The sequence below is a fragment of the Lytechinus pictus genome, chromosome 7, assembly GCF_037042905.1.
Source record: "Lytechinus pictus isolate F3 Inbred chromosome 7, Lp3.0, whole genome shotgun sequence".
Lineage (NCBI taxonomy): Eukaryota > Metazoa > Echinodermata > Echinoidea > Temnopleuroida > Toxopneustidae > Lytechinus > Lytechinus pictus.
This window is the reverse complement of record NC_087251.1, coordinates 9,241,738-9,267,984: the sequence shown is the minus strand read 5'-3', so window position 1 is coordinate 9,267,984 and position 26,247 is coordinate 9,241,738. Positions and strand designations below refer to the sequence as shown.

The 26,247-nt window shown below is 35.0% G+C and overlaps 2 protein-coding genes across 2 annotated transcripts; one reads left to right on the top strand and one right to left on the bottom strand.

Moving 5' to 3' along the window:
* Positions 1-470: 470 nt before the first annotated feature.
* On the top strand, positions 471-8,322 carry LOC129266038 (pinopsin-like). The gene is made up of 5 exons (XM_054903920.2): positions 471-946; positions 2,430-2,624; positions 4,375-4,508; positions 4,929-5,168; positions 5,497-8,322. The coding sequence occupies exons 1-5, from the start codon at positions 490-492 to the stop codon at positions 5,923-5,925; spliced, it is 1,455 nt and encodes a 484-aa protein (XP_054759895.2). The 5' UTR covers positions 471-489; the 3' UTR covers positions 5,926-8,322.
* A 5,716-nt stretch (positions 8,323-14,038) lies between these two features.
* On the bottom strand, positions 14,039-21,079 carry LOC129265015 (probable replication factor C subunit 1). Its single transcript, XM_054902992.2, has 2 exons — positions 19,817-21,079; positions 14,039-16,477 (listed from the first exon to the last, which is right to left on the bottom strand). The coding sequence occupies exons 1-2, from the start codon at positions 20,960-20,962 to the stop codon at positions 15,716-15,718; spliced, it is 1,908 nt and encodes a 635-aa protein (XP_054758967.2). The 5' UTR covers positions 20,963-21,079; the 3' UTR covers positions 14,039-15,715.
* Between the last annotated feature and the right edge of the window lie 5,168 nt (positions 21,080-26,247).

The following is a 26,247-nucleotide window of genomic DNA, read 5'->3' as shown; positions in this document are numbered from 1 at the left end:
TGATTTTAATTCTCAATGAATTAGGCATGGTTGTTTGAACTTTTGAACAACTTCTGAAAGGTGCAGAGAGTAAACAACGTTGTATAAAAATTTGAATAGCGTTTTACTGTGTAAAAATGACCTTCTATGACCATTTTAGCAATAAGATCGCAGACTGGTCATTGTATTCGGTAGGCTCTCCTGGAAGATGCAAGTTTGCCAATCACATATTGTAGCATGAAAGTAACCATTGTATTTTAGTAATGATTTTTAGTATAGTTAAAATACTCTGTGAACCCCTCTTAGTGGGACTCTAAGATTATCAGGATGATTACTTATTTGGGGTCCATTTTGATAGTCCTTGTACGAGCATTGTGCGTTGTGGTTGGGGGTTAAGAGCCAATGGGGACAGTTTTGACAACCAATATAGCGTTTCTCTTAATTCCAAAGACTTTTACATTGTTGCAACCCTGCTTTTTTTTGCAGTCTAATATCATTGGATCTATTGTGATGAATCATTCAACCCCAAATATGAACTCGACACCATCCTTTCCTGGATCATCACCGTGGACTTCAACGCTTAAATCGACTTCAATGTCGAATTTTATGACAGATGTATTGACAACCGTCAACGCTTTCAGCGGCATAGGAAACGCGACGCCGCCCTCTACGTTTGGTCCAAGCAGCCTGGTGGTGCCTGTTTCAAGGTCAACGTATAACTACCTCACAGTCTACACAGGTTTTCTAACCATCTTCGGGATACTCAACAACGGCTTGGTGATGGTTCTCTTTGCTAGATATCCATCATTACGGCATCCTATCAATAGCTTTCTCTTTAATGTCAGTTTAAGTGATCTCATAATCTCGTGCCTGGCCTCACCCTTCACTTTCGCCTCAAACTTTGCAGGTCGATGGCTCTTTGGAGATTTGGGATGTACCCTTTATGCATTCTTAGTTTTTGTTGCTGGTAAGTTCAGTCCAGTTATTCCTATTAAAGGACAAGTCCACTCCAACAAAAAGTTTATTTGAATAAAAAGAAAAAAACTCAACAAGCATAACAATGAAAATTTAATCAAAATTGGATGTAAACTAAGAAAATTATGACATTTTTAAGTTTCGCTCAATTTCACAAAATAGTTATGTACATCCCGGTCGGTATGCAAGTGAGGGAACTGATGACATCACTCACTCACTTTTTTGTACTTTATTATATGAAGAATGAAAATTCTTATTTTCTCCTCATTTTCCTGTGAAACAAAGTTTTATTTCTCCCTGAACATGTGGAATTACTATTGTTTACATTTATGGTTCTGTCAAGTTGATCCTTACTGTCAAATCTGTGAAAATTGAAATACCAAGTATCCTATAATTCAAACAATAAAAAACAAAAGAAAAATTGAGTGAGGGACATCATCGATTCTTTCATTTGCATGTGACTAAATTGTGCGTATGACTATTTTGTTAAAAATAAGCAAAACTATAAAATGTCATAACTTTTTTTTATTTTACATCCGATTTTGATGAAATTTTCAGCATTATGCTTGTCTGAATTTTTTCTATTGATTTAAATTAAAAGTTTTTGAGGTGGACCTGACTTTTAAATAGGAATATTCCTATTCATTTTGGAGAAAGAAAAATATTATCATTTTGAAACGTGTGTTCCTATTTCTGATAATTTTTAAGTATTGAATATGAAATATCAGAATTTCATAATTCTGAAAATTTCGTAGTATCGTATCCCTATTCCATTACTGTCAGGGTTGAAAGATAAAAAATTCCTTTATCTTATAATACAAAAGTTCCCTTATTTTATACTGGCAGCTTTTCTTTAAAAAACTTGCATTATCAGTGACAGATTTTTTTTAAATTTATTTTCTATACGCGAGATTTATAAATATCGTCGATGCAAATCAAGACATAATAATCTGATATACTCTCAGAAAGCTTATATCTTTGTATTAATTTTCCATGAAAACGTGAAATAACAAGTAAATCTATCAAGTTACGTTTTTTTCCCCTGGTATGTTTCTTTTATTATGTTTATTTTAGAACAGGCTTGAAACAACTTATTGATATTCCATTATGGGATTACTTTTAAAGCTTGTATGATTTTGTGTCTATTTGGAGACTTTTATACAAATGAAATTTCACAGCATGTATTCTTGAATTTGGAACTTTGGGTTATATTGTTCGAAATTAAGAACTTTGAGAATAATATTTTTTAAAGAGTCATTAAAATCAATTTCTTCAACGCAGTCACCGAGTGAGTGCCTTGGAGACGTAAATTGAATCGTTATTCCCCCGTTTTAGTCTTTACCATGGCAACTAACAGTTTACTCCCATATCAGTTTGAGATATGTAAAGTCGTTATCCATTAAAAAAGGTCGATATGCCTCCTATTGCCAATAACCAGATAACAAATATTCATTATAATCCTAATTTCCACGTAGGGACGGAGCAGATTGTTATTCTGGCAGCCCTTTCAATTCAACGATGTATGCTGGTTGTAAGACCATTCACTGCTCAGAAGATGACCCATAACTGGGCTGTATTTTTTATTGCTCTCACATGGATCTACTCACTTATCATCTGTTTACCACCTCTTTTCGGATGGAATAGCTACACTTATGAAGGACCAGGAACGGGTAATCTATTTAAGGCTCAAGTCCATCCTGTCAAAAACGATCATCAGAATACCATTAGAGATAAAGGAAATAATATATGTACAGTACAACACTGAACATTTCATCGAAATGGGATATGAAATAAAAAAAGATACTTCATTCTTTAATATTGCTTATAATTTCACAACACATAATGCACACACAGATGGTATATGCAAAATTAATGAGAGAGCCAATAATGTCACACTTTCATTGTTACGTTTGTATTTTCAGAAAATATTATTATATTTTAGAATTGATAATAAAGAAAGTTTTTATTGAGTCAAATCATGATTTAGAATTATATGAGTATTTTTTCATATTTCAATTATGATTAAAAGAATCAATACTTTTGTTCATAACTGTTTGGTAAAAATATGCAAACAACAATGAAACAACTTTATTTTACATCTGATTATAAAGAAATTTTCAGGGTTATGTTTTTTTTAATGTAAATCAACTTGTCGTGGTGGTGGACGTGGCATTTAGGTCATTCGTATATTGTTCTTTAAAACATATTGTAGCCGTTTATGCACTTCTCATTTTCCTTCAACAACCTGAACCACACACATATCACTGCCACTCTAAGACCTGAAGTGCTAAAACAACACGTCAAGTGCATCTAGCTCATGATAAAGTGTAAAACTTAAAACTGTCCTGTTTGTTTTGCTTACCGAAGGTGAAGCCAAGAACAAGGGATCAAAGTAACGTCAAGTCTAAAAGTAATGTCTATAAGCAAGTACTGCCTCAATTTAGCTGATGTTTCATTTTCCATGTACACATGCACTAACGTGTGCTAAATCAAAATTTTGAAGATAACACTTATTTAGAAGGTAAAACATTGACTTTACTTGATCGGCTGTTCTAGGTTTCTAGCACATAAAATTCGAGCGTGGAATTGATTGAGTGATTTATTTCTCACGATAAAACAAAAATCCAAAATATTTGCATTCAAACAATGAAAACTTAATAACTGAATTAATGACATAGTGAAGAGGTATATGAATTTGAAGTTACAACATTCATCGAATTGATCGATGTTTAAGATATTTTTTCCTTAAATATGATTAAACGTTGGATCTATAATGTTGAGAATCAATCAGTAAATATTGGAGACATCGGGATAAATTCTATAGTCTTTAAGAAATCCAATATCTTTGGTATGATATTGACATAATTCTTCATGCTGTTTGGCATTCAGACCTCTTTGAAATTTTCATCTGCATCGATCTGTTGCTGCATTGATTTGAGCGAAAATTACCAGTAATTTGATTTATCAATGCAATAAATTCAGGTATTTTACAGAGCCCCATCTACGACAGTATACTTCTATTTGCTTGAAGAGACTTTCACAATATTTCGGTTAGCGATACATTGTAAACAAAATTAGGTTGCAATGGGTTGCATGATCAATATTTCCATCCATATATTGTCGTTCGTTAGATTTGCTATAACCGCCGATCACGTCTTTCAACTTCTTATCTATTTATTCTTTGTCTTTTGCATTCTCATCCTATTCCCTCTCCATCATCCACTTCTTTACCATCATGCACATTCTCCTATCATCTTCCCTGCTCCCTTTCAAAATAATTGTCTTTGATGTTTTTAGTTTTCCCTCTTTAAACTCCTGACCTGCGAACCTCGCATCCTTCTCTTATCTTCCATGTTGTCACATACCATGCCATTAACTTTAGTGAACTTATCTCTATGTTTATTCTTTCATCTCATCTAGCTTGCTCTATTGCTTGGAACTCCAACTTACCCGGTGATTCTAGTTACATCATCTTCATCTTTGTCATGGTTCTCGTTATCCCATTTACCATCATCATCTTCTCTTATGGACTCCTTGTCTACGCAGTCAAAAAAGTAATTTATTCATTTTGCCGTCGTTGCATTGCTACTATGTTAATAAAGAAATGATTTTGATGAATGGTTAAAATTGAATTGATAGATGTACAGAGATACTGTGTTATATCACGCTTAATGCATTGGGTTACATGAATTGATCACATTCCTGTGTGAGAATATGATAGGTCTCTCCTAGCCCCCCCCCCAAAAAAAGGTGAAAATTATAAGAAACTTTGTGAATGGCTACTAAACAAAGTTACGTAGCCCTTTCAAAATGCAATATAATATTATTAAGTGTAGAATGAATTAACAATGTGAAAATTACATCATTTATTTAAAAAATCAAACCCACCATTAAACAAAAATATCTCGTTACCCAGGTTATCAATCTCTCTCACCATTTTCATTAACGGATTCGTCCTTTTCATTGCGATATAGATATCACAGACTCAAGCTGCTATGTCGTCAGAAGCTAAGGCAGACCGTAAAGTTACTAAGATGATCTTCATCATGATCACCTTCTTCCTCATTACATGGGCACCCTATTCTGGTTTCTCTCTTTACGTTGCCTTTGGGGAAAATGTTGTTATTACTCCCCTGGCCGGTACCTTTCCGCCTTTTTTCGCCAAGCTGTGTACCATTCATAATCCAATCATCTATTTCCTCCTAAATAAACAGGTGAGATTTTGAAAATGATTACCATGCTCTGTGATTGTCTTTGGGAGTTCTTTTTTATTTAGTTAAATAATTGATACCGGTGCTTTATTAAATCATTGTAATAAAATATAATTAATCATTTTGGTCATTGGATTCATCTTTAATGACAAAAATTATATTAATGGCAAAAAGAAACAGAATGATGTGAGGGAATGTGTTAAAATATACTTGATGACATAAATTGATCAGTCGGAGATTAATCAACTGTCATGTTTAGTCCACGTGACCTAACAATGCATTATCGACCAATCGACTAAATTTCTATTCCTTTTGTTTTCATTTACTACAGTTCAAGGATGCTCTCATACAATTCCTTTGTTGTGGTGAAAACCCATTTGATCGTGATGAGTCTGACCAAGGAGAACGTCGACATCGACCACTTGGTGGTCGAACTGGAGCTTCGGGAACGAATCCTCAAGGTGGACGAGGTCGAGCGTCAAGCTTACCGACTGCTACATCCATGCTTGACATCCCACAGGCGGCCTCAACCTCTGCGTTACAGAACAAACATAACCTAGAACAGGGTGGCGCCTCGACGACCAAGGACGATAGGGTTTTCGAAATTTCGTCTAAAATTCAAAAGTTTGAAATATCCGAGAAAATGAATGCATCGTGTTCCCAAGATGCGTCAGGGGCACCATCATCGTCGGGCGTAATGAAGCCTACAAGGAGAGCTATGAAGAACCAAGTTGGGTATTTACCGCCTGTTGATAACTGAAAGATATATGCCTTAAAATGACTTCATTCAAAATCACACAAAGCTGGTTAGTTTTTTCTTGATTGAATAACATAAACGATGGTTCTGAATCTTGATTTCTGAATATAGACATGCATTTCAGAACTACAGAGGGGTACATTTGCCTTGACAATGGTTTGTTTCAACACCAAGCCTCCCACCACGCAAGACCAACCACATGCCATGGCCAATAATTCACGATACATTGTGGTTCACATTGATACAAGTAGGTCCATCGACGTATTGAAAAAACACATTGAATGACGAAATCATTATTGTTCGCCATGTTGTAAACATTAACTTGTTTCCTTTTATGATGTCTTGTTTTTTGTACATACATTATTATCTAATATTACACAAACAGGATCAGAAGTGGATAAAGTATGAAAAAAAAAACATATAGTCGGATATAACTCAAACATGAACAATTTATCAAAATTGGTGTTGTTTGAAAAAATAATAATATTTAATTTTTGAAAGAAAAACGTGCACTTCATTTCTGGGGTTATTGCGCAGTGGAAAAGAGAGATCTTACAGAGAGTACAATGTTGAAAATGACATCATGATGTCCAACCTTGGTTAAAAGATCGTAACATAGCTGAATACAAAATTATCTTGTCCCCTTCATTACCATCATGAGTCATCTCAGTCCGTCATTCATCCGTCACGCGTCCGTCATCCTGCATAAATGTTAACATTCATTTACAATTTTCTTGTGACAACTAACCTCTCAATTATTGATCAGATGACAACCAAACTTGAAATGAAAAGGACTCTGCATGGATGTACATTTTTGAAGATGGGTGAGATCACACAATTCGGTCAAAGTCTTTGGCATTTATAAGTTATAACTTGTACATAACCCCCTAAAAAAGACTTTCACTGTCTTGTTCTTGACGGAATTTCACCATTTAAAGAATTAAAAAAAAAACGTTCGTTCTTGAATTATTTACTCTGAATTTATTCTAATTTGAGTGATTCTTGACATCACTACTGTGGAGTGAAAAGTGAGTGAAAATACACGCATTCTTTTTAAGAAAAATACATCAGATTCATACCATGAAATGGGTGGCTCCAAATCTTTTACTGTTCCTCGGGCAATTTCTAAACATTATCTGGTAGAATAGAGAATTTTTTATAGATCTTATATATTCATTGCAAACCATCGTAGCAGGGCGAAAACTCTATGAGAAGTTATGGGCAACTTGGGTTAGCTACTGTACCCTATATACGTGTAAGTAAGTGGCGCAATGAGCCAATATTTTTAAGGGGCCAGGTATGGAGTATGAGGAAAAAATTACAACAAGCAGCAAGTGAGCAAAATTTTCGACCTATTAAAACCTAATTGTGTGATAGATTTTCACATAATATTCAGAGGATAATACCATATTTCGCCTTTCCTTTTCTGTTCTTTTCTCTCTTTTTATTTGCTTGGTGTTGAAAATCTTAGGGGGTTCATGTCCATGTCCCTAAGCCCCCCCCCCCCCATATGTACGCCTTGTGCCCGACATACGGAACCTTTTTACATGTATTTTTCGGAGATGATAATTTGTCTGCCTTTTTATGGCGCTTGGGTGAGCCCGCCATTCTACCAGAGGACAGTTAAAAATTTGTGGCGCTTTACAGTCATGTAGGCCTATAGGTGTATGAACGATGAAAGGAAACAGAACTGTGCATGACATGGTGGTGTACAACATTACGCTCCCGGATTATGCTGTCACTATTCTTTAAAAAGTACCCATCAATCCCATTTGTTGGCAGGTCCAAGACTTACTACTGTAGTTCACGTTGTTGTAATCTTATAATGTAAATTCAAGCCAAATTGAGATCACTTTCATGATATCTGGTCTTTTCGTGAAAATGTATTGTTACATTAATGTTAATAATAATTTTCATATAACTCTGAATTAATTGGGTTTATACTTGAGACAAAATGAAGTTAGTATCTCATAATAGTGTTATAGATAAGATTGTGTAAAACAGAATATAGAAATGAAGAGCCTTTTTATGCATTGTTGATATACGTTGCTGAAAAACAAAAATGCTATGATGATTAAAAAAACGTATCATCTCTTTGATTGTGGAATAACGGGGAAAGTGCTTTAAATGGGTTTTTGGTGCTCACAACAGTGAATGAAACATCCAAACTAATCACCAAGAGTTCTCAAAGGCGACACTTTTAAAAAGGTTAACCCCTGTTCTCTGGCGCGTTATTTCACAAAACCTAACGATCCTAAGCGAATCAGTGATGGAGCTTTTGTTAATGTTTATTACCCTGATTTAGAAAGGGGTGTTTATTTGTTCCATCTAGTATCAGAACTAAGCAACAGAATGGTGCGCAAACGTGATGCATTCATGTGAAGGATTTTTAGGAGGGTTAAAATGAAAAGAAAAGAAAAGAAAAGAAAAGAAGAAGATGCAGAAGAAGAAGACGAGAAAGAGGAAGACGAGGAAGAAGAAGAATAGGAAGACGAGGAAGAACAATAAGACGACGACGACGACGACGAAGAAGAGTTTAGCCATGCTTCATAGTACTGGTCTGTATAACTCAGTAACTGAGGATAAAACAAAATGAATCGGAGAATTGAATGTTTTTAAAGATGCATTAGGATTATTTAAAACAGAAGACGAGGGAGACGAGGAAGAAGAAGAAGAAGAAGAAATAGGAGGAGGGGGAGAAGAAGAAGAAGAAGACAAGTACGACGACGACGAAGAAGAAAAGTTTAGCCAGGCTTCATAGTACTGGTCTTTATAACTCAGTAACTGAGGATAAAACAAAATGAATCGGAGAATTGAATGTTTTTAAAGATGCATTAGGATTATTTAAAACAGAAGACGAGGGAGACGAGGAAGAAGAAGAAGAAGAAGAAATAGGAGGAGGGGGAGAAGAAGAAGAAGAAGACAAGTACGACGACGACGAAGAAGAAAAGTTTAGCCAGGCTTCATAGTACTGGTCTTTATAACTCAGTAACTGAGGATAAAACAAAATGAATCGGAGAATTGAATGTTTTTAAAGATGCATTAGGATTATTTAAAACAGAAGACGAGGGAGACGAGGAAGAAGAAGAAGAAGAAAAAATAGGAGGAGGGGGAGAAGAAGAAGAAGAAGACAAGTACGACGACGACGAAGAAGAAAAGTTTAGCCAGGCTTCATAGTACTGGTCTTTATAACTCAGTAACTGAGGATAAAACAAAATGAATCGGAGAATTGAATGTTTTTAAAGATGCATTAGGATTATTTAAAACAGAAGACGAGGGAGACGAGGAAGAAGAAGAAGAAGAAGAAATAGGAGGAGGGGGAGAAGAAGAAGAAGAAGACAAGTACGACGACGACGAAGAAGAAAAGTTTAGCCAGGCTTCATAGTACTGGTCTTTATAACTCAGTAACTGAGGATAAAACAAAATGAATCGGAGAATTGAATGTTTTTAAAGATGCATTAGGATTATTTAAAACAGAAGACGAGGGAGACGAGGAAGAAGAAGAAGAAGAAGAAATAGGAGGAGGGGGAGAAGAAGAAGAAGAAGACAAGTACGACGACGACGAAGAAGAAAAGTTTAGCCAGGCTTCATAGTACTGGTCTTTATAACTCAGTAACTGAGGATAAAACAAAATGAATCGGAGAATTGAATGTTTTTAAAGATGCATTAGGATTATTTAAAACAGAAGACGAGGGAGACGAGGAAGAAGAAGAAGAAGAAGAAATAGGAGGAGGGGGAGAAGAAGAAGAAGAAGACAAGTACGACGACGACGAAGAAGAAAAGTTTAGCCAGGCTTCATAGTACTGGTCTTTATAACTCAGTAACTGAGGATAAAACAAAATGAATCGGAGAATTGAATGTTTTTAAAGATGCATTAGGATTATTTAAATCAGAAGACGAGGAAGACGAGGAAGAAGAAGAAGAAGAAGGAAAAGAAGAAGAAGAAGAAGAAATAGAGGTGTCATTTTATTGTCGACACATAAATAGCCCATGTCAACATGATCAACTGCGAGACTCGGGTGGCATTGATAATGCCATCCTACTGACATAGCCGATACCAAGGGGAGTCATACCAACATGAGACCAGTGCCTATCCTGAGGTGGGTATTGGCATGATATCAAAATCCAACTTCTCCATTAATGCTTGCCCCCCTCGTTGTTATTTTTCACCCCCATTAAAAAGCAAAAGCAAAAAAAAAACACATACAAACACACCCACCAACAACAGAATTCTGGTTTGAAGAACAACACCCACAATGTACATACATTAATGTTACACACAAAATGTTTTAAAATTTGAAGGTAAGTAAATGGTCAATTACTGCCAATTGTTGTGATTGTAGGATAGGCTTGATTAACGGAGTCAATGTGGATTATCTAAGCTTGATTATTGGGACAAAAGTCACAGAGAGATAGAAACCAACGAACTGTGCTATCTAGTAACAATAAATGAAGAGGGATTAACGGTTATTTGTATTACTGTGTATATGGTGGATCTGGTTGCTTTGAAATTGTCATGATTAGAGGTATATAAATAGATTTATTTGAGTGGATAATATTTCTCCCGGGGTTCCATTCATTCGTTTTAAGCAAATATTTGTTTTGGTGCCCCCTGCCTTCGTGATGATCTGTTGATACATTTAAAAGCAGAACATAAAAATTTGAGCATCATCATCATTCAGGATTATCATTCGTTATAATGTGATGTACTCGAGTAGTTTGTCTCTAGAGTGTTATGGGTCTATCAAGAACGTATACTGTAGTGCCAATGCATGGAGTCCAATTCCTTGTCAGTTGAAACTAATTAACAAACGCTTGTAATAATTATATAAACTATACTTGTAATGATTGCTCATCCTATTAATATAAACCCGACTGAACTGCACTTGGATGGCAGATATACTTGCCTGAAGATATTCTAAAATCATAATTGGGGTTCGCCCAAAATGAGTACACCCACAGAAAGTACAAAATACAAATGGCAAGATTTGATCTAAGCTTCTCTGCATCCCACAGAATTACAAATAAATTGCCTTTTTATTAGGAATGGGGATGTATGAAAAATGTTGTCATGTTACAATTATTGATACCTTATTTTATTGTGCGTATCTCTATCTTATTAAGTGTATAGGATGTACACAATAGTTTTAACTAGAATTCAAATTATTTGACTTGTGCAATGATGTTTCAGTATATAGGCTATGTAATACAAATTAATTTGAAATCATATTTTGTATGTATCATATAAAGTTATTTTGATTAGAGAAAACGTGTAAATAAATAATGTGTAGTGGGTTGTGGCCTTTTTATATGAATTATATATTTATCACTACATCGCACATCACCAATGACACAAAATGTAATCATTGCATTCTTTAGTCAATAAATGTCGGAATAATTTGAAATTTTATATATATTCTTATCGTATTTTTATGTACATGGATTAAGTTGAACTATTTCACACCCAAAAAGCAAGCGAATTAAAATCCATCGTTTTATGGTAAAGCTGAAAACCCGTTCTACGATCTTCCTCTCTCTCTCTCTCTCTCCTCTACAGCCATACATCACGTGATATTGTTTGATGATGATTCTTTACTCACAATGAATCCTCCCTCTCTCGGACTCACACGCACACACACCCTACACAAGTTATACATCATTCTGTTTTACTATGAGCCTATGGTAAAGTAGACAAAGTAATAGTTTAACATTTTATTTTTAATCATGAACACACATTGATTTTTTTTTTGAATAATATTTTATTTTCTTCCTCTTTCAAATCAATAAGTTTACAATCACAATTCATATAAATAAAGATTCTTTGCATGTATACAATAAATAAACAAACAATTGAATATATCAATATCAATGAGATTACAAATATTTTTTAAATGATTACAAATGAAGTTAAACTGCCAAATTTCTCTTCTATAACAATGTGAAAGCAAAGGGGGAAAACCCATATCAATCGGCAAAAAAAGAAAAAAATTGTAAAAGATGACTTTTTTCCCTGAATAGAATAGAAATAATCTTTTTTGCACACATTAATTGTACAAGAATAAAAAAAGGATAAAAGATTATTTTAAAGGTTAATTAGAGGAAGGTTATTATCCTAAAACGTCCCTACCTTACCCCCATACCCCCTCATCTCTCTCCCCAGACACTCCCACAAGCTCACTTCAACTCACCACCACCCACAGCTCCACCCACAGCTCCCCCTTCTTCCCCGTCACAAAACTCACACATCCATCTACACACGTACACCCACACACGATGCATCCTGCTCTGGTACAACTATCTGTATTTGAACAAATAAACAAAAACAAAACAAACAAAATGAAGCAACCAATACATCCATAGTATTAAGAAAGGTATGCATTGATTTGTTCCCATTTCCTTAAGTGCACCCCAGCTTCCCCTTTTTAAACGCTATTTGATATTTCGTATCTCTATATCTCCAAATGTGTCACTTTCTGTACGGTTGTCAATATTCCCTGTTTTCTTGAACTAAAAATAATATATTTAATTAAGAATATGATACAGTTTATTAAAGTTACTATTGTCGTATTTCCAGATATCCCCATGAAAATTGTTTTCCAACTGTCACTGCCAAGTTCATTCAGTTGAAATATTTTACTCATCTCTTCCCATAATCGCTTAACTTCAGGACAATAAAAAAATAAATGTTGGTAAGACTCAACTTCTTTTTTACAAAAGGAACACAAATTATATGTCTCAAAACCAAATTTAAAAAGTTCCATTTTCGTGTACACAGCCCCTTGTAATTGTTTGTATTGACATTCTCTGTTTATTGCATAGCATTGCACATTTCAGTCTCAGAAATACTTCTTTCAGTTCCCACATTCCCAAATCATATTCGGATTGCCCATCTGTAACATGAAATACATAATCAATTTGAAAATTTTCAATGATTAAGTGGTCATACATTCGTCTAGATTTTAAATCACATAGTTTCTGAACATGCCCACATATCATCAATTGAATTTCAAAATTGTCGGTATCCATTTCCATAAAATCACCTTGTATCCACTCTTCTGTTATTACTGAAAATATCTTTTGAATTTTGAGCAAGTTTTCAGATGAAAATTTCAGATTATACCAGTATGAAACTGGTCTTAATTGACCTCCAACTATTATATCCGAGACCTTAACTATACCTTTATGAAATAATTCAATATAAAAAAAGGTCTTATTATTGAGGCATATACGCTTGTTATTTCAAAAATGTCTCCCTCCAAAATGTCTACACTTATCCAATTCGTGCCATGCCTTCAGCATATCTATGTAAAATAATGGTATACCTTTCAAATTCATTTTACTCGTATCATAATCACACAGAAATATGATTCGACCACCTAAAGAGCTAAAAAATATTCGAAGGTTGCTTTCCAACCCGAACTTTTCCCTCCGTCTAGCAAACGTTTAATCCACATTATTCGTTGGGTCTTAACAAAGACCTCAAAATTTGGAGCTCTCAGTCCTCCAACAGAATAGTCTTGATATAGAACCTTGTGTTTTATTCTATCTCTTCATCCCCAAATAAAATTAAAAGAAATTTTTTCTATTTCCTTAAAAACGTCTTTTGGGACTGTCATCAGGGAAGAAACATAATTTGATTATGATGATAATTCGCACACACGTGCACACGCCCTCACACCACTCCATTTCGCGTTTTCTCTTTCTTTTCTTCTCTCTTTGCACCTTTTTTTTTTCATTCCCTCTCTCCTTTAATTCCACAGAACCCCCATTCTCTTATCTCCTTTCTATCCTTCTTCTCTCATATCTTTCCATTGTTTTATAAATTATTGATGCTACATTTTATATTTCACTATATTCTGTATATTTCCCTTTTACATAAGATGATAATTTTATGCATTAATTATTGTTGCGCTTAATAAGAGAATGGGTTGGATACGCATCCAAATATTATTCAAATTAAACGATTGGCCAAAAAATTCTTGAAATCGCGAAACATTGTTTAATTCACAAGTATTGAAATACATTTGGGAATAAGTGAGGAAATCTTTCCTTGCAAACAATAAGATAATTTAAGACTTGGTTATTACTAGAAATAAAAACAATCAATACAAAGCGATATTATTGAATAATTTAATTCACACTATTGAATGATTCAATCAGAACAACATAATGTGCGTACATAGAATAGTTCTTTTTAAAACCCATATACTTCCATAAGCATAAACATAAGAACTCATTTATTTAAAAAAAAGTCACTGCAGCGTGTATAGCTTCTTTGATTTTTCTCGGGATTAAAATTTCGGTTTTTTTTTTTCATTTTGTCATTTGCCCTTTATTCCCTAGGTACGCAATGAAAAAATAAAAACAACGAAATTTAATCCCGAGAAAAATCAAAGAAGCTATACCAATATGAAAAGTTAGAAGCGGAACCATCCAACGCTAACCCCGGCATAAATGTTACAATGTTTCGCATCTTGCAGTTTATTCTTATGCCACTGAGTGTGTGCCAATGTCAAATGTCAAATTACAACAGTAATATCTTTAAAAACAGAAAGAGTAAAATCAAAACCATTTCAGTAATATCTTGACCAAATAATTATTGCACATTAAAACAAAGGATATCATAATATAACAAGTTAAGAGGTGGATGTACAATTTATACACAAAATATTGCTTGCTAGCTACTTGGGTGAATAAGCGAATATAAAACGTAAATGAGTGAATTAAATAGTCGTGATGCAATTGAAAGGACAGAGAGAGATAGAAAGAGAGAGAGAGAGGGTACGATACAGATAATTATATGGCCCGTATTCTGAAGTCGGGTTTAACTTAAACTCAGGTTTGAAGTTGTGGTTTAAGTATGGATAGCCAATTGTTACATAAATCACTAACAGTAGAGATATCATATTTTCAGCTCATTTGGCTCTCAAATCGTTCATAATTGTCTAAGTAACAAATAGATGATTGTCTTCACCGTCGATGAATCAGAAAAGAGCACAGTAAACATAAGAAACATACAACTTGATAAAAATGTTGACACTTTTGGCTTCCCATAATTTTAGCACAGAGTTAGACCATGGTCTAAAGTTAAACCTGACTTCAGGATATGGGCCATATAGAGGGTACGTGTGTGGGGGCGTGGGTGTGTGTGTGTAGTCTCGAGAGAGAGGGGTGGGAAGGGAGAGGGAGGGAAGGGGAATGAAAAGTGGCAATGGTAATAAGGGATAAGGTACAGGAACTGCTCTAAATAAAAGATGAGGGACGATTTTCATTCCATCACTGTTTTTCTTGGGTATCATGTATAACAAACCATTATCGGAGTTACATTGTGAAAGAAAGTCAAATGGAAAACATGACATAGGTACATCGTATTTACATGTTTGCGACAAAACTTCGTAAAATATTCAGAATGCAATATTCCTTGAATCACTTCAGCTCACAGTGGATTTTGTTTATGATACATATACGTTTGTTGCTCACGACTAATTACATGATTGTATCTCATCAGTCAAACTCAATCCATTATGATAATAATTTTTTACTTTGATAATAACCAGTTTTCACAATTTGCATTGAGCAAATATTTACAAATTTTGCAAGAACATAAAAGTGTCCACTCTTTTTTCTGTTTGTGCAATTGATTGGGGTCTACGTTTTTCGTCCTGTTACTCTCGATTTAATAAGATCAGCAACGATTGAAATTTATTTTTTATTATATTTTATAATTTATCACATAATCTATCATTATCAGAGTCGATAAACATACTCTATTCATATTTTTGTTTCTTTGTGTTTAATCACTGCTGTCTAATGATTTTGATTTTTTGCTATTATCAAACTGCATTCTCTTTGCTGCGGCGTTCATGGCTGCTTTCATGCTCAATAGTTCAGATGTTGTTCTTTCTAATGTTAGATTACCCATGATTTTCTTCAATCTTCCGTTGGTTGTCTTTGAGATAGCCCGAGCTTCAAGCCTTGACACGGCGGATGATACTGTCACGCTCCCTGGTGCAGCCTGCATCACCAACTGACTCTTTCTCTGTAAGATCCTCTTCTGAATCTCATCTTCGACTTCCTCTTCGATTTCATCATTTGATCGCTGGCTCGAGGTCGTTTGGGAAGGACATGGACTGGATGATGATGAACGTCTTGATTCTAAGTCTACCAACGCACTCAACGACCCCATGCAAATAGTGCCCCGACGATTACGTAATCGAGACATCCTTGGTAACTCATCCTCAGCTGGGTTGGTGGTCGATGTCGTCGACTCCCGTTCGGACGCGACAGACGCTGTGTCGCTGAATGAAATTCCCGAATCTAATGAGCTGAAGCCCCGTCGTTTAAAGATAGGGCGTCCGCCAGCCAATCGATGAGGGGATTGTGTCAGATTTCTTGGAGGAAGAGGGGACGCTGTCAAATTTCTTGGAGAGAAAGAGGCGGGTGAATCGTTCTTCCTTGACGTGACGTCAGTGGGTGGCGACGATCCCATGTCGATGACATCTGCCATCATATCATCCAGGTTGGCTGCTTCACCACCGTCTAATAAACTTATTGTCTGGATTAAAAAAAAATCAAAACCAAACGAAAACAGTTATTGTCAGTATTGTTCAACACACCTTTGAATTTTTCGGACCTCGTTGGAGCTCCATTATCGACACAACAGTCCAGTTGATCTATTGTTGTATACCAAGAAGGGTAAGGATTGCAATTATTGATTTTTGTTTTCTACGGATGGATTGAATGACCCCATCACAATAAATGACTGAAGTAATCAATTTTCTTCTCTAATCAATGAGAGATATTTCCATCGCGTTAACCAAGATTAATCAAACATTGAGAAAGACATGGTATCATTATATAATTACCATGCCTACAAAGTCAACACCAGATTACCATTAAAGAATATAGCAATGAAATTAATGAAACTACTCAATTTGAATTATAATTTCATGGTTCGTCTTTTTTTATGGCACACATCTTTATACCTCTGGAATAAAGCGAAAGAAGTCCTGGCTTTCAGACATGCTCGTTAATTTTATGGACCTTAATTCTTCATCAGCCCTTCTGCATAGATGACTGAACATTATGATGTTTATGATTATTATGAATTAATGTTATTCTGTACAAGTGATAACGTCATTAGCCAAGCGTTTTACGAGCAGAGTGCGTTTTAACATTGAAACCCACCCACGAGGTCCGTCTTATTCCCTTACAAACAACACTTCACAATAGCTGAAGGTCCCTAATTGTTGTAGTCATTGCCAATGTACTTTCATGGAAAATGTGATTGTTCGATCATCGCTGTCATTTCAGAACTATAATCCTCTTCCCTTCCAACGTGCGAGTGAGTTAAACGTTTTCTTTATTGAGGATACTAGACAATGAAAGGTAACCGATTTAAAGACCGAAGAAAATAAGTTTTATTGTACTTTTTAATGCTTGTTAAGTCGCCAACGAAACCAAACCCGTAAGGGGGGGGGGGGGGGATGGCTAGTGTAGTTAGGCAAAACAGATGTGATATAAGTGATATAAGTTTATTCAAACCAATCAAGTGATATAAAAAAATATTTAGTACAAAGGTTGGCAAAGAGAATATAACATGAAAGGTTTGGGACCCCATAGAAGCAGAGCTTGTGAAAGGGGCCCCTTTATGAAATTGATATAAGAACATAAAAAAACAGAGGAAGATATATAAAAAATATTATAGCAAAATATTGATGATAAAACAAACATACAGACAAAAGAAAAAATATAAGATAAGATATAAAATGATAAAACATTGTAGCGAAAATATTGATGATAAAAACAAACATACAAAAAAAAATAATACAAATATATTTACAATGATAAACTAGAAAGTAAACAAAAGATTAATTTAAGACATTTTGCAAGCTCTCAAATAAGAATTGTCGACATGCTTTTTTGAATATTGGCAGTGTTGGACTGGATCTTATGCTTTGCGGTAATCTATTCCATTCTTTGACACAAGCTATCAGAAATGAATTCAAAGCAGTTTTTGTTCTTGCAAATGGTTGATGGATAAGATTTCTCTGACGTGTATATTGTACGAATGCATGTTGGAGTTAACAACAAAAGCATATGTTAAAAATGAACAGTCGTTAGTTTAGGGCGTGAAATACCAATGTGATTAACTTCGGATAGAAACTTGAAAATATGAACTCGTTGTCCACTAAACACTATAAAACGAATGCACGAAAATCTCTATTTATTTCAAAGTGGCACAGACTATCACTATAAGTACATCCTTTATGCAATAAGAATAAAAAAATGACTGTGATATTTTATATTCATCATTATAAATTTACTAAAGAACTTTCCTGCGCAGGATATTAAAGCAGCTAACCTTGCAATTTAAATCAACTTTTTCTACATCTTTCAAAAATAATATCCAAGTTTCATGACGTAGAAATTTCAAAACCTTCTTAAAAGATGTCTCAGTTTTCACTTTTGGAATTACAATGAACATTTTAGCCTAATATATCATTACATAATTCTAATCTTACTCATATTTCTGTTCTACCCGGCAATCATTTACATTTAATAGTCTATATTTTATTGATAGAGTTATCCTGGATAATCTACTTTGTCACTGTCTTTATGTCATTTTGTATTATTGCGTACAGTCTAATATAATCTATGTAATTTAGATAAAAACAAATGTTTATTTTAAAACATTAGCAAAAACGAATTTCCACATTGTGTATAATTGAACAGAATTGGATTGAATTTGAATTAATCATGTTAAGGAACTTATGAACAAATGTCTTATACTTTTCTTCAAAGTAAAATTAAATTGAATTCAATTAATTCGATTTGATTTTTCATCCACACTGTAGAAATTCATTCTGCTCACATTTAAACTTACTTTTCAGTCACATGGACTTTATAATTACATACAGATTACATGAGTGTTGTATGTAATCATGCATAATGAATGATGAGAGAGCCGCACAAAACACATTAAACAGAATAATTTTATCAATGAAATAGAGACGTGTAAATGTTGCAGTGAAGAAGATTGCCGGGAAGAAAACAAAGTATATTGGCAATTTAAAAATTCTCTCATATTTTGTTTTGATCTGAACGAAATTTTCTAAAATCAATCAGAATCATAACTCATAGCAAAGCTAAACATTAAATATGAATATTAACCTAGACGGTAGAATGATTATTTGACTGACTTAAAATCGGAATATTTAGCACTATATTCTCCAGAGCAGATTATTTATTTATTTATTTATCTATTTATTTATTTTATTGCCGATGGTAAACTACAGGGCCTAACAAGTTAGAAAATTCCTTTTCCAAGAATTTAAATTTTCACTTTTAGGAAGTTTAATTCCACTGCGTCTATTATTCGCATGAATATGAATGAATACATATTTACATACATGTATACCCTACAATTAACAAATTGTTTTTAAAAATATATGTAAATGTTTCTTGCATAAAAAAAACCGTGTAAAGTATTTTTACGTAAACAATGTACTGATCATGTGATTCTTTTTATGCTCACTGTTATACGTTATAAAAGACCCCTTTAATACTTTATGACATTCATAATTCTGATCACATGTAGTTAAAGTGTAAAATTAATAGAAAATCTAATAATTTTCTTCTTCTTCCTCCTCCTCCTCCTCTTCTTCTTCCTCTTCTTCTCCTCCTCATTTTTTTTCTTCTTCCTCCTCCGCCTCTTCTTCTTCCTCCTCCTCCCCCTCTTTTTTTTCTTCTTCCTCCTCCTCCTCCTCTTCTTTTTCTCCTTCTTCTTCTGGAGGTAACAGGTTTTTAGAATAATTTTGCACAGCATATATACATGTACCTGTGAGACCAATCTTAACTCTACTTTCACATAAATAGATGTATTCATATTTACCTCAAATGAATCTGTGTGTGATGCATCTGACTCTGTTTCTGACGTAATCGATGATCTTCTAGATAGCGATGGCCGAAGCAATTTATGATTCGCTCTGATAGGTGCAGGGGACATCACCGGGCTATCTTGCTTTGACTTTACTGATGATGGTGATGGGATGCTTTCTCTGCTCCCACCGATTGTTAAGTTGGCGATGGCCCTTGATCGTTCTTTCATCAGAGCTTCAAGTTTATGTCGATTGGCTTGTAGAGTATTTGTCACTGATGTTTTCCTGTTGCCTCTACTCGGCGTAGGTGAAGATGGGTCAGATGAATTGGGTGGAGGAAAGCTTCTTCGTGGAGATGGCGATGGAGGATGGGGAATCATAGATTGTGAACTGGGAGTTATTGGTAAAGAAAAACGACGTCTAGATATAGCACGGGCAATTGCCGGGTTTCCACCAGTTACATCGGGCTTATCCCTAGGTGGAGAGGTCTCCGATTCAATTTTTATTTCTTGGGATGATGTTCTATTTGTCATCTCTAAGTTGGAATCTGAAGAAGTCTTTCCAATATTGGCCAGAGGAGTAGGGGAGATGGGTCTGTTAGGAAGGAGTGGATGGCGGCTTGGGGAGAGTGACATTCTCCGTGATCGGTTAAACTTTGGTGGTGTGGGACTTAAACATCGGTGATCTGGAGCAAGGCTTGCTCTCCTTCCCATTCTTGGAGCAACCTCTTCCGCTGTTTTCACAGATCTACAAGGACTTGTCGATTTCTTGTTTGTATTTGGTTGTGTCTTTGTACCGGCTCGAGGACAAGCAGAAACAGTTCTTGCAACCACTCTCCATCTGTACGTGCTCTTTATGCCCTCTTCACCCTCTTTCGATTTTGTTTCAACTTCCTTCGCATTCTCAACCTCTTTTTCACTACTGTCATCTTCATTTCTGTTCTCTTCTTCGTTTTCCTCGCCATTAACGAACTTGAGGGCCTTCTGCGCTTCGGGACTGGCGAACAAGCTAAAAGAAATTTCAGGCACGGCCGCCGGTTTCACCACCGTAGGTTTGACGAGAGTTATCTCTCCAGATTTATCACCTTTCAAAAAGTCTTCTCCGTTATTCTTGATCATTTTCCCAAAGAAAGGTAATTCCTTGTTCTGCACGACTCTCATTGTCCTCAACCTGTCAGTAAACTTGACAGAGACTAATAGGAATAAAAGTATATAATTTGGATTTTACGAGTAGATTTTATTGACGTGTTCACTCGACAAGACTCAGTATTGAAATGAGCAGTACAGTGTCTTCTTCCACATGTTGTCTATGCCTGGATCACCGAGGCGTAAAATCAGAAGAGGGTCGAACACGTTTTTGGCATGGTGCCGAAAAAAATTGACAACCACAAATATCATGTGATTGCGTTTGACATTCACTAATACGCAAATGACCTATGACTTAGAAGTCGAAATTAAACATTTTATATCACATGCCAAAAAGTGACACCGTTTGGTAAGATTGCCTGCCATCCGAACCCATTTTGTTTAAACGAGCGAAGTGAATGACAAAGACAAACTTCATTTCATATATATTGTAGGCCTATGTAGTTCGTGAAGAAATAAATGATATCATGGAGGTAAAAAGAATGGAGAGACAACGACATGCAAATAGCTTCCAATTTCTAAAGAAATACAAAAGAATACACATGTGCACTGTAGCCTTTGGTGGCGACTTATGATGCCGCCAGTTTCATGGTCAAACTGAAAAGTGATTTGTATTGAAAATAGGCAATTGTGATATACCCATTTTTATTTGAGCACAAAACAGATATTGAACACAATATGAGTCGAAATATGCATAATGTGTCATAAAATTGGGCGAAATATTTAATGATAATCAGTTTTTAAATGTGATAAAACCTAATAATATGACATTTTTTAAATCAACATTTTACAAAATCCTACAAACTTCCAAACTATAAAGATATTATGATTAGTTTGTTAGAATACATAAATTTCTGATGCTATGTGTCAGAAATGCGGTCAGTCGAGTAATTTCAAATCATATTTCAAGAAATATTGCACTATGCTGTCCCCTGTAAAAGTGAGCAATGTGTCTGCTCATTATGATCTAACCAGAGGCATCGTAAAGTATGATTATCATTACAAAAGCATGCTTCCTCTTGTAATTCGCCTGTATGTAGTTAGGCAAGAATCTGTTGTTTACAATCTGCAAGAAATATGCAATTAAACAGGGGCCGCGGAACGGATTTCAAAGTGGGGGGGGGGGGGGGGGCTGACCATGCAAAAAATCACAATCATATGGTCATTTTTACGTTTTTGTACACGGTTTTGGAAAAAAGTAGGGGGGCTGAAGCCCCCCCCCCCCCCCCCCCCAGCCCCCCCCCGCTTCCGCGGCCCCTGTTAAACACATTAGTAACTTATATCATTGCGGCATCAAAGTGGCTATAAAGAAAAAGTGTTTGATGGTTCTCCATATCTTAAAACTCCTTGATGTTATTCAAAGACACTGCATGATTAAAAAGAAAAAGGATATTTAGGCATCTCGCTCATAGAATAAATAAGTTTGAAGAAAGGTAGTAATCAATAATATCGGCAATGGTTAACATGGTTTGGAAACGATGCCAGCTAGCGCTGCGAGTGCATTCTTTGTAAATCATTTTTTTTTAAGATTACACCACCGTTGGGATAAACGTACATGGAAAACAGAGAGAGAAGAAAGATCAACCCCCAAAAACAACTAATGGGATGAGAGAAGAAAGAAGAGAGAAAACAGAAATGTAGAAAGAGAAAATAAATACATTCTCCTCTTATTTTCTTTCCTGCTTCTCTTCTTTCCTGGTCGTCACCCGTCTTTTCTTGTAAATCATGGGGTCATTTTTCGAATATCTATGTGTGCGTGTTTGTTCGTGGGGGGGGGGGGGGTTGGGGGCGTGTCCCAGATAACCCGCCAAATGATGATGATGTTTGAGTGGGCCCATGTGCCCCCTTCCCCGAAAACTTAATAATATTAAGATGATGAAAGAATTGAAAAAAAATGAAACCATTAAATATGATCCAAACATCTACTATAGATATTAAAAAAATAAATAAATACTAAACAGGTTCCTCGACCAAGCAAAAGGGGAGAAGAGCAAGCGAAAACGATGAAATATGATGTTACTTCGAAAATCTAAATACTATGCCAAAATCTGTATCACAAAATTTGATTTTCACGTTTATAAGGGTCAACACTTTCGCTCAAAAGCAACTTCATAGAAAGTTTTCCAATATGTTCTGTACCTCACAGATTTAAGTAGCAGTAGTAGAAGTAGTAGAAGTAGTAGTAGCAGCAGCAGCAGTAGTAGTAGTAGTAGTAGTCACAGTAGTATTAGTAGTAGTAGCAGCAGCAGCAGTAGTAGTAGCAGTAGTAGTAGTAACAGCAGCAGCAGTAGTAGTGGTAGTAGTATTAGTAGTAGTATTAGTAGTAGTAGTAGTAGTAGAAGAAGGTCCTAACGTTACAAGCATTGTTGGTATTCAGTTGATTTGCTGTGAGCATATTTTTCATAAAATCTAATGGTTTGTTCGATTCAATTTAATTTAACAATATTGTTGATAACAAGCATCCATATCAAACAAAGCCCGGGCTGACGCTCGTATGCGGTTTCAATGAATTTCTATACAACACTATATCCACTGGTGCAGCCTTGCATAACTCGAACCTATAAAGATCGAAGATTCACAAAAATCTCATAAATAGATTTATGTAACAATTGAATTTGAATAGATATGTGCGTTAATTCTATAATGAGTTTGTATTCATGATATCCTTTGTAATTTTGTTTTATACCAAGCAAACAGCTCTTAAAAATCCAACCACTACCGGTGAAAATGCAATTACAGTTCGGTTCAGTCATCAATGGAATTAATGATCCATTTCGTTCATTCATTCATTTAATTTTGAATATCTGAAAGATTTCCAATTCGGTAACAAAAATTGTATATGTATAAATCTACAAGCAAATTATACAATTCAGAAAATTTGATGCATGTGAGCAGACAACATTGGCCTTTCAATAATCTTCTATCCTAGGAAAGTAGGGAAGGATAATTGTGGGAATTCTATATTAATACATGTTTAAAAACAAATACTGAATTATTCATTTTCGAACATGTAAAATTAAAGAATTTTAATTTTCTCGATCGGAAAAGCATCGAAAAGAAATTTAAAAATGTTGTTGTTGATTGGTTGTTAACGGCGCTCGCATTAAAAATATCATATCGGGAACATAAATATTGATTCTTGTACAACACACATATTTCTTAATTAATTAATAAATAAATAAATCAATCAATAAATCAACCAGTTCATTAATTTTCTATACTCCAATATATATATATATATTCAATGGAACTTTAAGTTCAGGAAGGACCAGCTTACATAAGGTTGTGATGTTTTACTCGAAACTTCAAAAGCAATAATAACGAAAATAGATAGGGCAATAGATACTTTTGAAAATGACGTAATAAGTTCAGATGGCGAATTATAAAACGAGATGTCAGAGAGGAACATTTTATGAAATCTTTACGTAAAATTATCGGAAAAGACGATGCTGGGTACTAATCGGCCACACAATAGACCCCCTATCAGGGCTATTATTACATCTCATGACATCAGACAATAGGGATCGATTAACGACTTCTCGAAATCGGGGATTATCACTTTAAGGAGTCGTTCTATAGGATGGATGTATTCACTTCAACAATTGGACCTCTTGATGGTGATCATGACAATCATGTTGATGATGGCGTACAGCACGTGTTGCCGATCCATGCACGTGGCCAACCACGAGCAAATTATATAAGAGAGTGAGAGAGAGAGAGGGGGGGGGGGGATAAAGAGAAATGAAAAGAGGGGGAGGGGGTGGGGGTGGAGAGAAAATAAAAAATCCAAGAAGCAATTCTGAATGGCCTTACAAACGAATTCTGTAACAGAAATCGCAATTCATTAAAGCAATACGTTTTCAGATGAACAAATAAAGCTTCTTAAAAACTTGAATGATAAATATTAATCAATGATGCTGTTGGGAAGGGTGTGTGGAGTAATATAGGCAATTAATGAATCGACGCTTTAATACTCACGTTCAACATTCCTTCATTTACAAATTGTCAAAAATATGTCTTTGACATATAATTAGTATATATGGTCTGAAAGAGTATGTTCTCTCAAATAATTTGATACCATATTATTTATGGGGTATCAGGAGGTATTTTTTGCAGTGATATAAATTTTGATTTGCGCCAAAGTAAAGCATGACTGCAATGAATGAATCCAGCTATCAATATATAATCCTACAAGGGTTGCATTAAAATCCATTTCAAAACACATTTTTGATAAGTTACATTTTAATATTGTTTAATAAACACTTTTTAGTATCAATTTTCGAGTAAATTTAATTGAAAACGGATTCGCAAATGTGTTTACTAACTCGTGTAGGATTATGGCATCACTGACATCTGGATTCATTCATTGCAGTCACTTACTTTGGCGCAAATCAAAACTTACATCACTGCAAAGAAAACCTATTGATTATCCATGCAAGCGTGAATACATACTACATTTATAAAATATGGTATCAAATTATTTGGGAGGAGATACTCTTTACAGCCATATATGATCATGCGTTCATGACGTGTTATTTCCTTAAATTAGGGATTTGTAAGGTGTCTATTTTTTTACTCACATAATTTGCTCTTAGACGCTATGCAACACTTCCAATCATGTTATTGATCCATATTCTACTTTGTTGATTTTTGGTAAGACGCGCGTTTTGATTTTATTGTCATTTATTATATTTCGTGAGAAGGTACGTTAAAAGAAGAGATTATTCATGGATGATGAGATAGTCATATTACCTCATATCTTCATATGGTCACCCTTCCCTGGCTTGCTCTATCCCCTGTGTGACAAGTGAGTCCGAGCTAAATTTGAGGGTTATTTGCAAATGGTTATTGAAGGATTCGAAGACCCTATAGTAGGCCTGTTACAAACCGATAATGTCGCAGCAACGCATAATGTCACACCAACGCATAATGTCGCAGATGCGACATTATGCCAAGAGCGTCCAACGCATAATGTCGTAACTTTTCTAACGCATAACGTCACATGTCGCAACGCATAATGTCGCAGCAAATTTCTAACGCATAACGTCACACGTCGCAACGCATATTGTCGCAGCGGTATATTCTTCAGGACTCGAGTTAAAGATAAGATGTAACATATGCTTTCACTAAGTATTTTGAGACACGAGAAAGTGATATGGAAATCAGGATTACTCTTTGAATGTATATTTATCAGTTTATTGCCATTTCGTCTACTGCCATTTTGCCCACTATCACATGGCCTAATATCATTTCGTCTACCATTAGTTAGTCAACTATCAACATAGTCCAATAACCATTTT

Bases quoted from the DNA above. Each gene is read 5' to 3' on its own strand.
- LOC129266038 (XM_054903920.2), top strand. From the start codon at position 490: ATGAATCATTCAACCCCAAATATGAACTCGACACCATCCTTTCCTGGA. The intron at 2,625-4,374 runs GTAATCTATTTA...CATCTCATCTAG, and splicing joins TTATGAAGGACCAGGAACGG to CTTGCTCTATTGCTTGGAAC. The intron at 4,509-4,928 runs GTAATTTATTCA...ATTGCGATATAG, and splicing joins TTGTCTACGCAGTCAAAAAA to ATATCACAGACTCAAGCTGC.
- LOC129265015 (XM_054902992.2), bottom strand. From the start codon at position 20,962: ATGAGAGTCGTGCAGAACAAGGAATTACCTTTCTTTGGGAAAATGATC. The intron at 16,478-19,816 runs GTAAATATGAAT...TTTTTAATCCAG, and splicing joins CACACACAGATTCATTTGAG to ACAATAAGTTTATTAGACGG.